The sequence below is a fragment of the Bombyx mandarina genome, chromosome 02 (assembly GCF_030267445.1).
Source record: "Bombyx mandarina strain Sakado chromosome 02, ASM3026744v2".
Classification (NCBI taxonomy): domain Eukaryota; kingdom Metazoa; phylum Arthropoda; class Insecta; order Lepidoptera; family Bombycidae; genus Bombyx; species Bombyx mandarina.
In genome coordinates, this window is record NC_143209.1 from 2,246,204 (window position 1) to 2,258,792 (window position 12,589).

Here is a 12,589-nt window from a genome sequence, read left to right on the forward strand (position 1 = left end):
AGCTATTTTTTCTCTTTCATTCTCTTCTATCAGCCGTCATCTCCACACTCACTCCTCTCTCTCTCATATCGTCATTCACTCCATCCATGTCTTTTTCGGTCCACCTCTTCCCCCTCTACCTTTTTTGTCATTGTCATTCATTATCATTCGATACGTCTTAACAATTTACGTGTCAGTTTTAGAAAACGCTTATACATAAAATTAAGTTTTCATGTTACAACAAAATCTTACTTATTAAAGCCGGTCCAGCCGAATCTAGTCGAGTGACCAATAAATCTTCTAAGTGAATTACAAAAAAAATGTATAAAAAATTCACCAAATAAACATAAATGAACGAAATAAATACCATACAATATGGCATTAATATATTTTTAAATCATGTTACACATTCACTATGGAGGATAGAGGTAAGTTGAACTGTCTCTGTGTGTGAAAAAGTGTCCGATAAAATCTGCTAAATAAGGGTGGCGCTACTGTAGCAACCGGGTAAATTTTAAAAAAGGCTCTAAAGGTCTTCTTTCGTCCTGTTTATTTCTCTATCTTATTCTTATTAGAATAAGCACTACAAAATCACAAAAAGTATTTTATTTAAAGCTGACAAGAAAATGCAATCGATGTCTCCACGTTTTACCACAGCAATAATTTTAGGATATGTTGACGAAATTAGTTTGGACTACGTAGACATGTGAGGTCTTGTATATTACATTGTCACTAACTACTCTAGTCATTAAATATATTAAATTTCTTAACTCAACATACTTCAATCATTTTTTTTTTTTTTTTTTTTTTTTCCTACCTAAGCTGAGAGCCTTGAGAGGCTATGTCAGCGTAACCCTAACTTTTGTAGGTGAGCTCACGGGGCTCAAACCTGATGACGTTGCTAACACGAACCCTAGCAAGAGTCGTGCTTCGCAGAATCTACCACCGGATCGGAAACGCGACCCACTGAGAAGATCCGGCGAGAAACTCAGTGGGCTGTGTCTGAGAGTTAATTTACTCGTCGAGCCCTTCGTCGCAAGCGACGGGTTCGACGAGAACGGTGACCGGTGCTTGAATTACCTAAAAGCACCGTTAGTGGATCGGGAGGATCCGAGATGACGTGTTTTGGGCGACGTCGACTGCTTTCCATTCTGTCCGCAGGATCGGGAATGTAGTTACCGGCGGCCACGATGAGAGGGTTCTCGTGTCGTGCCGCTTTATCGAAGTGGCGCATGGACGCCGACTGCAGATACTTACTGATGGACTCTAAGTCCAGGTCGTCATGGAGGTCGACGTTCCTGACGAACCACGGGGCTCCGACGGCTATCCTGCAAAAACGGGATTGAATAATTTGGAATGACTTTAAGTGAGTGCGGGCCGCGTGAGCGAACACTACACTTGCATAGGTCATGACGGGGCGTATGCAAGTTTTGTAGAGTGTCACCTTATTTCTAAGGGACATTTTACTTCGCCTACATATCATCGGGTAGAGACGTCCTAGAATGAAGGCGGCACGATCGCGTACCGTCTTGATGTGGGGGCGGAATGTCATCCTACTGTCGAGGGTGACGCCTAAATATTTGACCTTCGGGGCCCACGGTATGGGCTGGTCGAACATCGTGATCGGGCGAACGGCGGGGGCGGGGGTATTGACGCGCCTAGTCGGGAGGGGACTTCAATCAGATAACAACTGCTCAATTCATATCTTACCCTGTGCCTATGCTAGCGCCATTCTGGAGAATTTTTGAACTATTATTTAGTGCTGAAAACGGGACACTTTTCAAGCTTCTCCCATATGAGACGGTTCTCTTTACTTCTACCCTCCATAACATTCACATTACTTACAATTAGACTAGACATTTCTATTCTCTACCTAAAATCATGATAATTTGATACTCACAAATGCAACACAAGCCCTTTTTCCCGAGCCCCACGAGCATGTTCAAGCACAGATTGCAATACGCTGGTCTACTGAAGTGCTTTAATCTCCACGCGTGCTCGCCGTCTTCTTTCACGTTAGTATCCAAGCCGAGGAGAACCAGCAGAGGTATTGTGGTCATGCTATAAGGACAGAAAGTGGTGCGAAACTTTGCAATGAATGAAACTGTTATGCTGGGTCCCCCGAATAGGTTTTTTAAAGAAGGATTTTGAAAAAGAGATTTCTCTTTTATTAGTTCAATTACACAGACAATTAAATTATAGAAATTGGCAGAAAGGAGATATTGTCTTAGACCGCTCCCGATGGGTGACTAAACACGACTGAGTGACTCTCGGTCGGTAACTATTACCAAGAGATTTCTCAGAATGCTTACTCAGCACCAGTGATGATTGAAAGAGATGCCTCATTACTTTAACTAACATGGGGAGTCTGTAACAGAAAGTAAGTGTGAATTTGTAGTGGATTAAGAGACGTGACGCTTGGTACATTCCTGTCAAACAATCCGATTATGGGTTCAAATCTCGCGCGCATGTATGAATTTTTCATAAGATATAAAGACTGGGCAGATTGGCAGACCTTGGATCTTAGTTTTGTGGCTTCACCATGACTGTTGGATGAGCTTAGTCTGAAAAAACAAGCTAATATCTGCCTTGGCAAGAGCAGTGTTTTACTGAATCTACCACCGGATCGAAATTGTGACCCAATTAGAAGGCCCGGCGACAAACTGCCGGCGGCAAAGTGTGTTGTATCTATGGTTTAAGTTAAGTCGAAATCTTCGTTACGAGGACGGTGACCGGGCCTTAGAATCCCTAAAAGCTCCGAGAGTAGATCGAGAGGATCTGAAAGGACCTAACAACCTATGCGGACTTACAAAACGCTCGATACCAATATAGTAAATACTCCAACTTATAAACACTACGGGTCAAATTTAGCTTTACGATTAATTTTGACTCCAACATGGTCACTTTACGGAATCTACGATAGGTGAATGTGGTAAATAACTTTGGTAAAAATGAACAAACAGGCTGTGAACTCTAGGGCATAATTTATACTAATAAAAAGTACAACTGGTAGATACGAGTATTTTTGCTTACCCGCCTCGTTTCCATTCGTCCAGAGAAACCGTCCCATCGGCGTCATAGTCTATCTCAACCATCATATCTTGTAAAATCTGAAAAGTGAACGAAGATCTTATTAGCTCATCATCATCATCATCATCATCAGCCTTTATCTGCCCACTGCTGGACATAGGCCTTCCCCAATGCCTTCCACATAATGCGGTCCTCCGCCTTCCGCATCCATCCTTATTAGTTACTCTCGAGAAACCCTCTATATATATATATATATATATATATATATATATATATATATATATATATTATTTATAGAGAGAATATAGAGATATTTATCCGTGGGTATTAAGACGGTGTGGTGATCTTTACGTAGGACAAGGTTTTTTGTGTGGACGAAAGTACCAAAAGTGAATGCAGGTTAGTTGAGAAACTTTAGTTGCTCACGAAAAACCCTTTTGCTATGTTTCTCCGTAGGTATTATCTACGTACGTGGTTTGATTTTTTTTTTACCAAAGACCTTTATGGATCATTTTCAATTTCTTTTACACACTTGGTTTATAATCCTTTTTCTAGCCACCAACTAAAACTGACAAAACCTAGTCTTTGGCATCCGTATTATCAATGTCAATGAGTAACGTCATCTATTCATGCAACGTGCCGCGTTAATTTAGTATTCAACCAGAATGAAACAAGCTCCATCTTCCCAGTTATAAAAGTATGTAAACCACTGGACCTATAGCAACAGTTACCATGGAAATTATGTTTATGCGTCGTTAGGTTACGTGCAATGGTAGATAAAGGATCCATGCAAAATCATAGACATACATATTTAATATGTATGAGACATTATTTGTGATTAATCACAATCTGGGCAATCGAGTTTCAGTTACCATTTCTGCCAGACGATGTGTTTTTTTTTTTAATACCTCTCTAGCAAACAACAAAGCAAGAGATTCTTATTTACATTTTTTGTTTTAATTTTAATTATAGTTTATACTCCTGCCCATAAGGGGCTTAAAAACTAGGTCACGCATTAATTCCGAGTCTCTTTATCATACCAGTTCTCGCATTTATTCCTCTCGTACCTTAATTCATTCCATTCATACTTTGCATTCCTAGCTACCCAGACGATGTGTTAAGCAGCTCCGCCTACCTCGAGACATGACGTTGAAGCTTGAATATGTGACAGTTTTCACACACTTCCAATCGAAACGTGGGATTGCTTCTGGGAAGAAATAGGCAGGGAGATACGTACTTGGGTATACAATACTTTTTTTTATTGCTTAGATGTGTGGGCTCACAGCCCACCTGGTGTTAAGTGGCTACTGAAGCCCATAGACATCTACAACGTAAATGCGCCACCCACCTTGAGATATAAGCTCTAAGGTCACAAGTTACAACGGCTGCCCAGCCCTTCAAACCGAAACGCAACTACTACTACAATACTGTTTTTTTTTTCATTTCCTTACAACTAAAACTTACAGGCCTCAACTCAGAAGTCTCCCAGCCGAGATATTCAGCGACAGCCATCATCTGGTTCACGATGCAGTCCATCTCGTTAGTGTCCAGTACGCCGTTACCATCGGTGTCGTAGAGTCTAAACATGACTGCAACATGAACGCATGAGGTGAGTGCTCTGAGGAATTGCTTGAGATGATCCCCTCATCTCCTTTTTATCATCACACCTTCTCGCCATCGGAGCAGAGTTCATCCATATTACCTGGAACCACTGCGTTCATCGATAGTGTGTTTCCAGAGGTCTTTTTTGCCACGTACCATCCGGCTATAGAATGCTCCCCTCCACGGCATTTGCCGAGCACTATGACATGTCCTTCTTCAAAAGAGGCTTGTGAAGAGTATTAAGCGGTAGGTAGCGGTTTGGCTCTGCCCCTGGCATTGCTAAATTCCATGGGCAACGGTAACCACACACCTAAAGGTGGGCCGTATGCTCGTCTGCCTACAAAGATAATAAAAAAAATAAAAAGAAATATGACTCGCAGAAACCTCAATAGTTCAAGCCTGAATTGCTTTCGACTACAAGTTCTTGTTACTTTTCGAAACAGAAGCCTCGATTGCTCTGCAGCACAAATATATCGCGCTAGGACCAACCGAGGAAAACCGTAATGTCACCTCATCAGAGGTACTTGTTTAGGTAGTGCCACTCTGTGGTATACATTTAAAAGACTTCACCAAAAATTCTTCACCTTTGAGGCAGAAGACATTCCAAAATTTGGTCAGACGAAAGTGCCCATATCTAAGTTACAGATAAAATTAATGGCAAAAATGTAAATAGAAATGATAGAAAAGCTGGAAAAAAATATATTTCCTGTCTAGTCAAAATCCATCATCAAAAGTTGGATATATCGATTTTTTTAACAGCCCACAGACGTCCACTTCTGGACACAGGCCTCTCCCAAGCCTCGCCACGAAGATCGGTCCTGCACTGCCTACATCCAACGGATCCCAGCGAACCTCAATATGTCGTCGGTTTATCTTGTGGGAGGCCTATCCACGCTACGTCTGCCGGTACACGCCACTCAAGAACTTTCTGTCGCCAATGACCATCCATTCTATGAGCAATGTACTCTGGCCACTGCCACTTCAACGTCGCAATTCTTTGGCCTACGTCGGTTACTATGGTTTTCCTGCGCATCTCCTCAATTCTGATTTGATATCGTAAGAAAACTCCGAACATAGCCCTCTCCGTTGCTCTTTGGGTGATCATGAGCCTTGATATGTCGATTAACGTGTGTGAAAGTGTGATGACAATATGAACTTGGTCTTTAACGTGACAACAAAATCCAGCATTTGAGAAACAGCTCCAGAATCGAGAGTCACAAAGGCGACTTTATTTTATATTTCGCTTACGGAGTTTATCAGTAGATCAATCTTCTACTTACACTCCAGCTTGTCTTCAGGTCTGCCTGCTTCTAGGAGTGAGAGGTAGCAGACGATATCCTTGAGGGAGACTCTGGCTGTGTGTACTTCTACTGTCGACGAGCGTCTCATCAGGTGTCTAAAGTCTAGAACAAAGGGATTTGTTTTCCTATAAGCACACCAGCGTTTGGTTTAACCACAGGTCTCCAGGAGTACTGATACATCGCTGTCTCTGTTTCCAATGTATCCAATTCTTAGGAATCGGTATTTATTTGTCTCTGTAATGTCCCTCTAATGCATATTAGAAAAGTGAAATTATGAAAAATATGTACTTGCGTTTTTTTGAAGTGAAAACTTCTTTAAAATCGTTGTGATTTCAAACCGGATGCAACGGAAAAAAACGACAGGTAAGAGACACAAATACAAAAGAATGAGACAGAAATATACATACTATTTAATACAGCGCCATCTGTGAGATTTTTTTAATACTAACGTGTGTATGAAAGCTCTTGTAGTGAATTTTAATTTAGGATTATACGTGAAATTAAAATATCAATTCACAGAGGGCGCTACCTTACAATTATTTACTAATTACAAAATTTTAAGACGTTTAGGATAATTGTATTTTAATTTTGGAAGGTTTCACTTCTACCACGTGTGAATTGCACACATGTATTTTTTTTTACTCGATCGAGCATAATCAATTAACAGGTTAACAGTTAAGTGGTATTTTATTTAAAAAATAAAACAACCTCAAATATCGTTGAAATTTTCGTTAAAGACGGGCCACTAGTTTAAATATATGAACAAATCACCTTCGATTTTAGTAGACTGGTTGACCCTCATTGAGTTGCTGCTCTTTCTGCTGGAGTTTCTCGACATTTGACTGTGACTGGGACTGGTCTCGTTGCGTCTATCCAAGCAGAGCTCGTGGGAGGAGTACGAAGGATGCGTGGTCACCGTGAACATGGGGTGGACGCTACCTGGAAGTCAAACGTAGCCTGTCGACGGTTTTTATTACTCCCAAGATGGGTGAACGGTTCACGGCCCACCTTTTTTTAATTTTTTTTTATTGCTTAGATGGGTGGACGAGTTCACAGCCCACCTGGTGTTAAGTGGTTACTGGAACGTAAATGCCCCACCCACCTTGAGATATAAGTTCTGAGGTCTCAAGTATAATTACAACGGCTACCCCACCCTTCAAACCGAAACGCGTTACTGCTTTACGGCAGAAATAGGTAGGGTGGTGGTACCTACCCGCGCGGACTTTCAAAAGGTCCTACCACCAGTAAAGCTCTAAGAGGTCCTACCTGGTGTGAAATGCTCACGGGAACCACACAACGGCTATCCCGCCTATATCCTATTTAATATTAGGGGTTAAAGTAGGAAATTGCCGATTTGTACTGAAAAATTGTAATTCGTTTTTTTTTTTATTTAACATACTTATTTAATCAAAATATCTACTATTATTATCTATACTGCCATCTAATAGAAAGGTAATTTATGCCTTTGCGATAGAACTCTGGTAATCTAGATTCTACAAACTGTGTGAAAGCATTTTGTACTGCCTCCTGGAAAGAAAACTTTTTATCACGTAGAAAATTGTCCAAATCTTGGAGATTCTTGTCTAAGCTGAATAAAAAAAAGCTGAATAAAAAAAAACAACTGAAAGTGGACAATTTTCAAATCGATCATGACTGCGTCAGGCAATATTAGGCAAGATGGTGGTACCGATACAGTGATCATGGCCTTACCGGTTCTGCTTCTTGATCCCTTGTCGCTACCGTCTACCGAGTCAGCGGAGCTCTTTCCCAGCTGCTGCAGTCTCTCAGCCAGACCATGGATCTTCGAAGCCAGCGTTGGTTTCACCTGGAAGCCGCCATATAAATTGCACTCTTTCTGTTAGTAAACTATCATAAATATAGATGACTAGCTGACCTGGCAGACTTCGTAGTGCCTCAATCGATAAATAAAAGACGTAAGCTTTTGTATTAAATAAACTTAAAACATACAAAAAGAATCCGTCCGACAAGGGACACATGAAAAGAAAAACAAAACTGTTATTTTTATTTAATTCCGAGCATTTTCACATTTATCTACCTTTCAAATCTTCTCTGGTTAGAATTGTGGAGCAGTTGGATTACAGTATAGTCGAAACTTTGACCTCATGGGTGAAGGTCCCTGTATAAAGCTTTAGTAACCATAAAGAATATTAGATAGGATGTGAGCTGGCTGTGATGGCTGGACGATCTTACAGCCCGCTAGGTATTAAATGATCACCGGAGCGCATGAACATAAGCAACTTGAAAGAAATGGAATGAACCCAGTCGATGTTTCAACAGCTCTGTGTAAAAACGCCTTGATATTTCAAATACCATATAACGCGTAGCACTTTTTGTTCATGGCTTTTGCGACGGCTTGGCTCTGCCCCTGGCATTGCTGAGGTCCATGGGCGACGGTAACCACTCACCATCAGGTGAGCCGTGGGCTTGTCTGCCTGCAAGGACAATAAAAAATATACAACTCATTTAAATCCGAAACGACAACAGCTCAACCAAAAGGGGACCGTCAGTTAATTTTAAAAGTGCTTAGTATACAAATGATAGATTTGCGTTTATACTACAATTTTCGATGCTCTTCTCTGTACCTGATGGTCGGCATGGGCTGTGACCGCTGCGCAGGCCGTAGTGGAACTAGCAGCCGCCATCTCCCGCAGCGCTGGTCTGCGATCTCGCCGTACAAACGACAGGAACAAATGTCTATAATACGATAAGCAATAGTCAGACCAGAAGTAGGCGGCACGACACGAGAACCCTCTTATCGTGGCCGCTGGAAACTACATACTCGACCCTGTAGACCGAATGGTAAACGGTCGGCGTCGCCCAAAGCACGTCATTACGGATCCTCCTGATCCATTAACGGTGCTTTTAGGCACCACAAGCACCGGTCACCGTCCTCGTCGAACCCGTCGCATGCGACGAAGGGCTCAACGAGCGAATTAACCCATACACACAGACCACTGAGTTTCTCGCCGGATCTTCTCAGTGGGTCGCGTTTCCGATCCGGTGGTAGATTCTGCGAAGCACTGCTCTTGCTAGGGTCAGTGATAGCAACACTCCGGTTTGAGCCCCGCGAGCTCACCTACACACGTTAGGGCGAAGCTGAAATAGGCTATCAGCATAGGTAGGAAAAAGAAGGTAGACCAAAGACGGGGACCAGTTAAAACTATTGACCAAACTATCTAGCTCTTTTTTTCCTACCTGGTCTAGTAACCTCGAGAGACTAGATTGGCAGAACGAGTAAGTGAGCTCAAGGGGCTCTAACCTAAGGATGTTGCTAACACTTGCCCTAGCAAGAGTCGTTCTTCGCAGAATCTACCACCGGATCGGAAACGAGACCCACCGAGAAAATCCGGCGAGAAACTCAGTGGGTTAATTTACTCGCCGAACTTTTTGTCGCAAGCGACAGGTTCGACGAGAACGGTGGCCGTTGCTTGAGGTAGCTAAAAGTACTGTTAGTGGATCGGGAGGATCCGAAATGACGTATGATATCTAGTTCAGTAATCCTGGTTTGCTCCGTAAAACAATTAGCCCACCATGTGTCTAGAGTTTCAAGTTAACAGGTTAAGGACCGAGATTTTTTAGCGATTTTTGCCAAAAGTAATTAAATGTATACCTATGGCTAAAGAATTACTCAAATAAACTATCCCTACTTTTAGGTTTTTGATTATGCAATTATATTGTCGAATATTCCCCCTTCAATATGTTATAGCTACTAGCCTAGATGAGCCATGACGATCCGCATTACATATTCAATAGAAAACTTGCGGTCCCCCTGACCTATTCTATGCAGGTGAGTTGCGGCAGTCCCAAGGTACCACTAATTTTGTTTTGGCAAAATAGTATCCACCCATAGGGACCGCTCCGGTCCTTAACCTGTTAAAATAAAACATTTGTCGCGAACAAACAAACACACAAACATTTTAAGTTCTCACAATATTTGTCGGATGACGAATAAAAGAAACCGAAATATTTCTCGGCTTGGTACTAGTCCTATTTTAATAGTGCCATAATGAAAACATTCTCTGAGAAATCAACAACAAGAACTGTGTATAGTGTAGTGTTTCTATTCAATCAATTAACGAGATGCCGTCGAAGCCAGACACCCAAATTTAATACTAACCTAGAAAAGAAAATGCCATTATATAGGTAATATAATAATACGTAGTGTTTTAATAATAATAAATTTTATTTCAGAATTAAGTTCCATATGAAGTGTTAGTAATACAAAATCTTAAAAAAGCAATTCATTTTTTTTATTTTACATTGACCATGGCTGGTCTTGAGCCAACATGGACTTAATTCCAGTGCCTCAGTATAGGGCAGCAATAGCAACTCCCTATCGCGGTCAGGAGGCTGTTCGAGCTGTCCTGGAGCCGATACCACGCGGAGGCCACGCGCTTACGAATGATCGCGTGAAAGCCATCTATGTGAGCCTCCGCGATTTTTTTTTTTTTTATTGCTTACATGTGTGGACGAGCTCACAGCCCACCTAGTGTTATGTGGTTACTGGAGCCCATAGACATCTACAACGTAAATGCGCCACACACCTTGAGATAACGTTCTAAGGTCTCAGTATAGTCACAACGGCTGCCCCACCCTTCCAACCGAAACGCATTACTGCTTCACGGCAGAAATAGGCGGGGCAGTGGTACCTACCCGTGCGGACTCACAAGAGGTCCTACCACCAGTAATTACGCAAATTATAATTTTGCGGGTTTGATTTTTATTGCACGATGTTATTCCTTCACCGTGGAAGTCAATCGTGAACATTTGTTGAGTACGTATTTCATTAGAAAAATTGGCACCCGCCAGCGGGATTCGACCGGTGCATCGCTCGATACGAATGCACCGGACGTGTTATCCTTTAGGCCACGACGACTTCAATAATAATGTAGAATAATGTAGTGTAAATTGTATGATATATAGCATATTCAAATGAGATATGCATATGAATGCTCAGTGGTAGGCTTAAGTTTGCTGACGCTGACGCCCATAAGCGACGGTAACCAATGACAACCAAGTAGGTGGTATGCTCCTTTGCTCGTCGTAAGCTCTGAGTTTTTTGCCGGTTTTTCGCAGCAGTGAAATTGCATTCCCATTCTGTAATAAATTTATTTTTTACCTGGAGAGTTCATCAGGCGTGGAGACCTCGAGGAACGTGTCCAGGAACCACCGGAACCCCTCATAGTCAATGTCCTGGAACAAAAATTTTTAAGATTAATTATACAGAGGCAGAAATCCAATGCGCTGGTCGGACCAAATACGCTCCACTCTCAATACCTCAGTCCACGTTGCTATCCACACAGCCGAGGACAGGCAGGAATGGCGCAAGATGATGCAGGAGAAAGTGATGAGAGGAGGCCACGACCCTCAGCACAGAGGATTATCGACGCAAGGAGGAGGATACTGATTCTCGAAAGGCTTACACTAATTCACAAAATTCTTCTTAAGCGGCGCCATTTCCTCATGACGAAAATCTCACCCGTCATTTTTTTTAATTGCCTTTATGGTTGGTCGACCTCACAACCCACTTGGTGTTAAGAGGTTACCAGAGCCCATAGACATCTATAACGTAAATGCGCCACCCACCTTGAGATAAGGTTCTAAGGTCTCAGTATAGTTACAACGGCTGCCCCACCCTTCAAACTGAAACGCATTACTGCTTCATGGCTGAAATAGGCGTGGTGGTACCTAACTTGCGGACTCACAAGTCTGCCGACTTGGACGTATAATGCTGCGTATATAACAAGAAAGCAAACATAATTTATCTACTCATCGAACCCGGCAAATCAATCGACGTGCAACCTAACCCATGCATCAGCCTCCTGTGTTTCGTCTTAGATTGCGCTTATCTGTAGGATTTGCTTATGGAATTTATAATTTCTTCCGAGAGTACATCCTAGATAAAGCCTTACGAAGGCAAAGTTTTAAGGGAATGTAAGAAAGCAGTTTATTTTGGAAACAAATCGATACAATCTTATTACAAACATCAGGTGACGCGGTACAGAAATTGTGGTTTTTCTTTTCGCTTTACTAAAAAAAAGGTTTTCTGTTTTATCATTGTTGTCTGTTGTGAACAGGTTATTTCGCTATTTGTCTGGGTGTTTATTATCTATATATGTTTATATTTAAACCTATATAAAGTATGCATGTCAGTCTCTGGTATCTATATCATAGGGAATCCTAATTTAGGGCCGGGTGAATATGCGATTTTTATTTATTATTTTTCGAAAGTGCGTGTTTCTGCCGTGATGCAGACGATTTGAAGTCGTCGTGGCCTAAAGGATAAGACGTCCGGTGCATTCGTGTGTAATGATGCACCGGTGCTGAAATCCCGCAGGCGGGTACCAATTTTTCTAATGAAATACGTACTCAACAAATGTTCACAATTGACTTCCACGGTGAAGGAATAACATCGTGTAATAAAAATTAAACCCGCAAAATTATAATTTGCGTAATCACTGGTGGTAGGACCTGTTGGGAGTCCGCACGGGTAGGTACCACCACCCCGCCTATTTTCGCCGTGAAGCAGTAATGCGTTTCGGTTCGAAGGGTGGGGTAGCCGTTGTAACTATACTGAGACCTTAGAACTTATATCTCAAGGTGGGTGGCGCATTTACGTTGTAGATGTCTATGGGCTCCAGTAACCACTTAACACC

General features: G+C 42.0%; 1 protein-coding gene across 4 annotated transcripts in view; it reads right to left on the minus strand.

Annotated features, from left to right (window-relative positions):
* Window positions 1-12,589, minus strand: part of Dgk (diacyl glycerol kinase 1) — a 116,487-nt gene that overhangs the window by 15,713 nt on the left and 88,185 nt on the right. For 3 of the 4 annotated variants that reach the window (XM_089734736.1, XM_089734740.1, XM_089734732.1), the window contains exons 4-11: window positions 11,053-11,126; window positions 8,516-8,627; window positions 7,623-7,737; window positions 6,684-6,851; window positions 5,892-6,014; window positions 4,474-4,598; window positions 3,013-3,089; window positions 1,880-2,040 (exon numbers count right to left, since the gene is read on the minus strand). In XM_089734736.1, the coding sequence (XP_089590862.1) occupies window positions 1,880-2,040; window positions 3,013-3,089; window positions 4,474-4,598; window positions 5,892-6,014; window positions 6,684-6,851; window positions 7,623-7,737; window positions 8,516-8,627; window positions 11,053-11,126 (955 nt within the window). Of the gene's footprint in view, window positions 1-1,879; window positions 2,041-3,012; window positions 3,090-4,473; window positions 4,599-5,891; window positions 6,015-6,683; window positions 6,870-7,622; window positions 7,738-8,515; window positions 8,628-11,052; window positions 11,127-12,589 lie in introns of those variants that run through there. The other variant, XM_089734743.1, reaches the window with a different exon arrangement.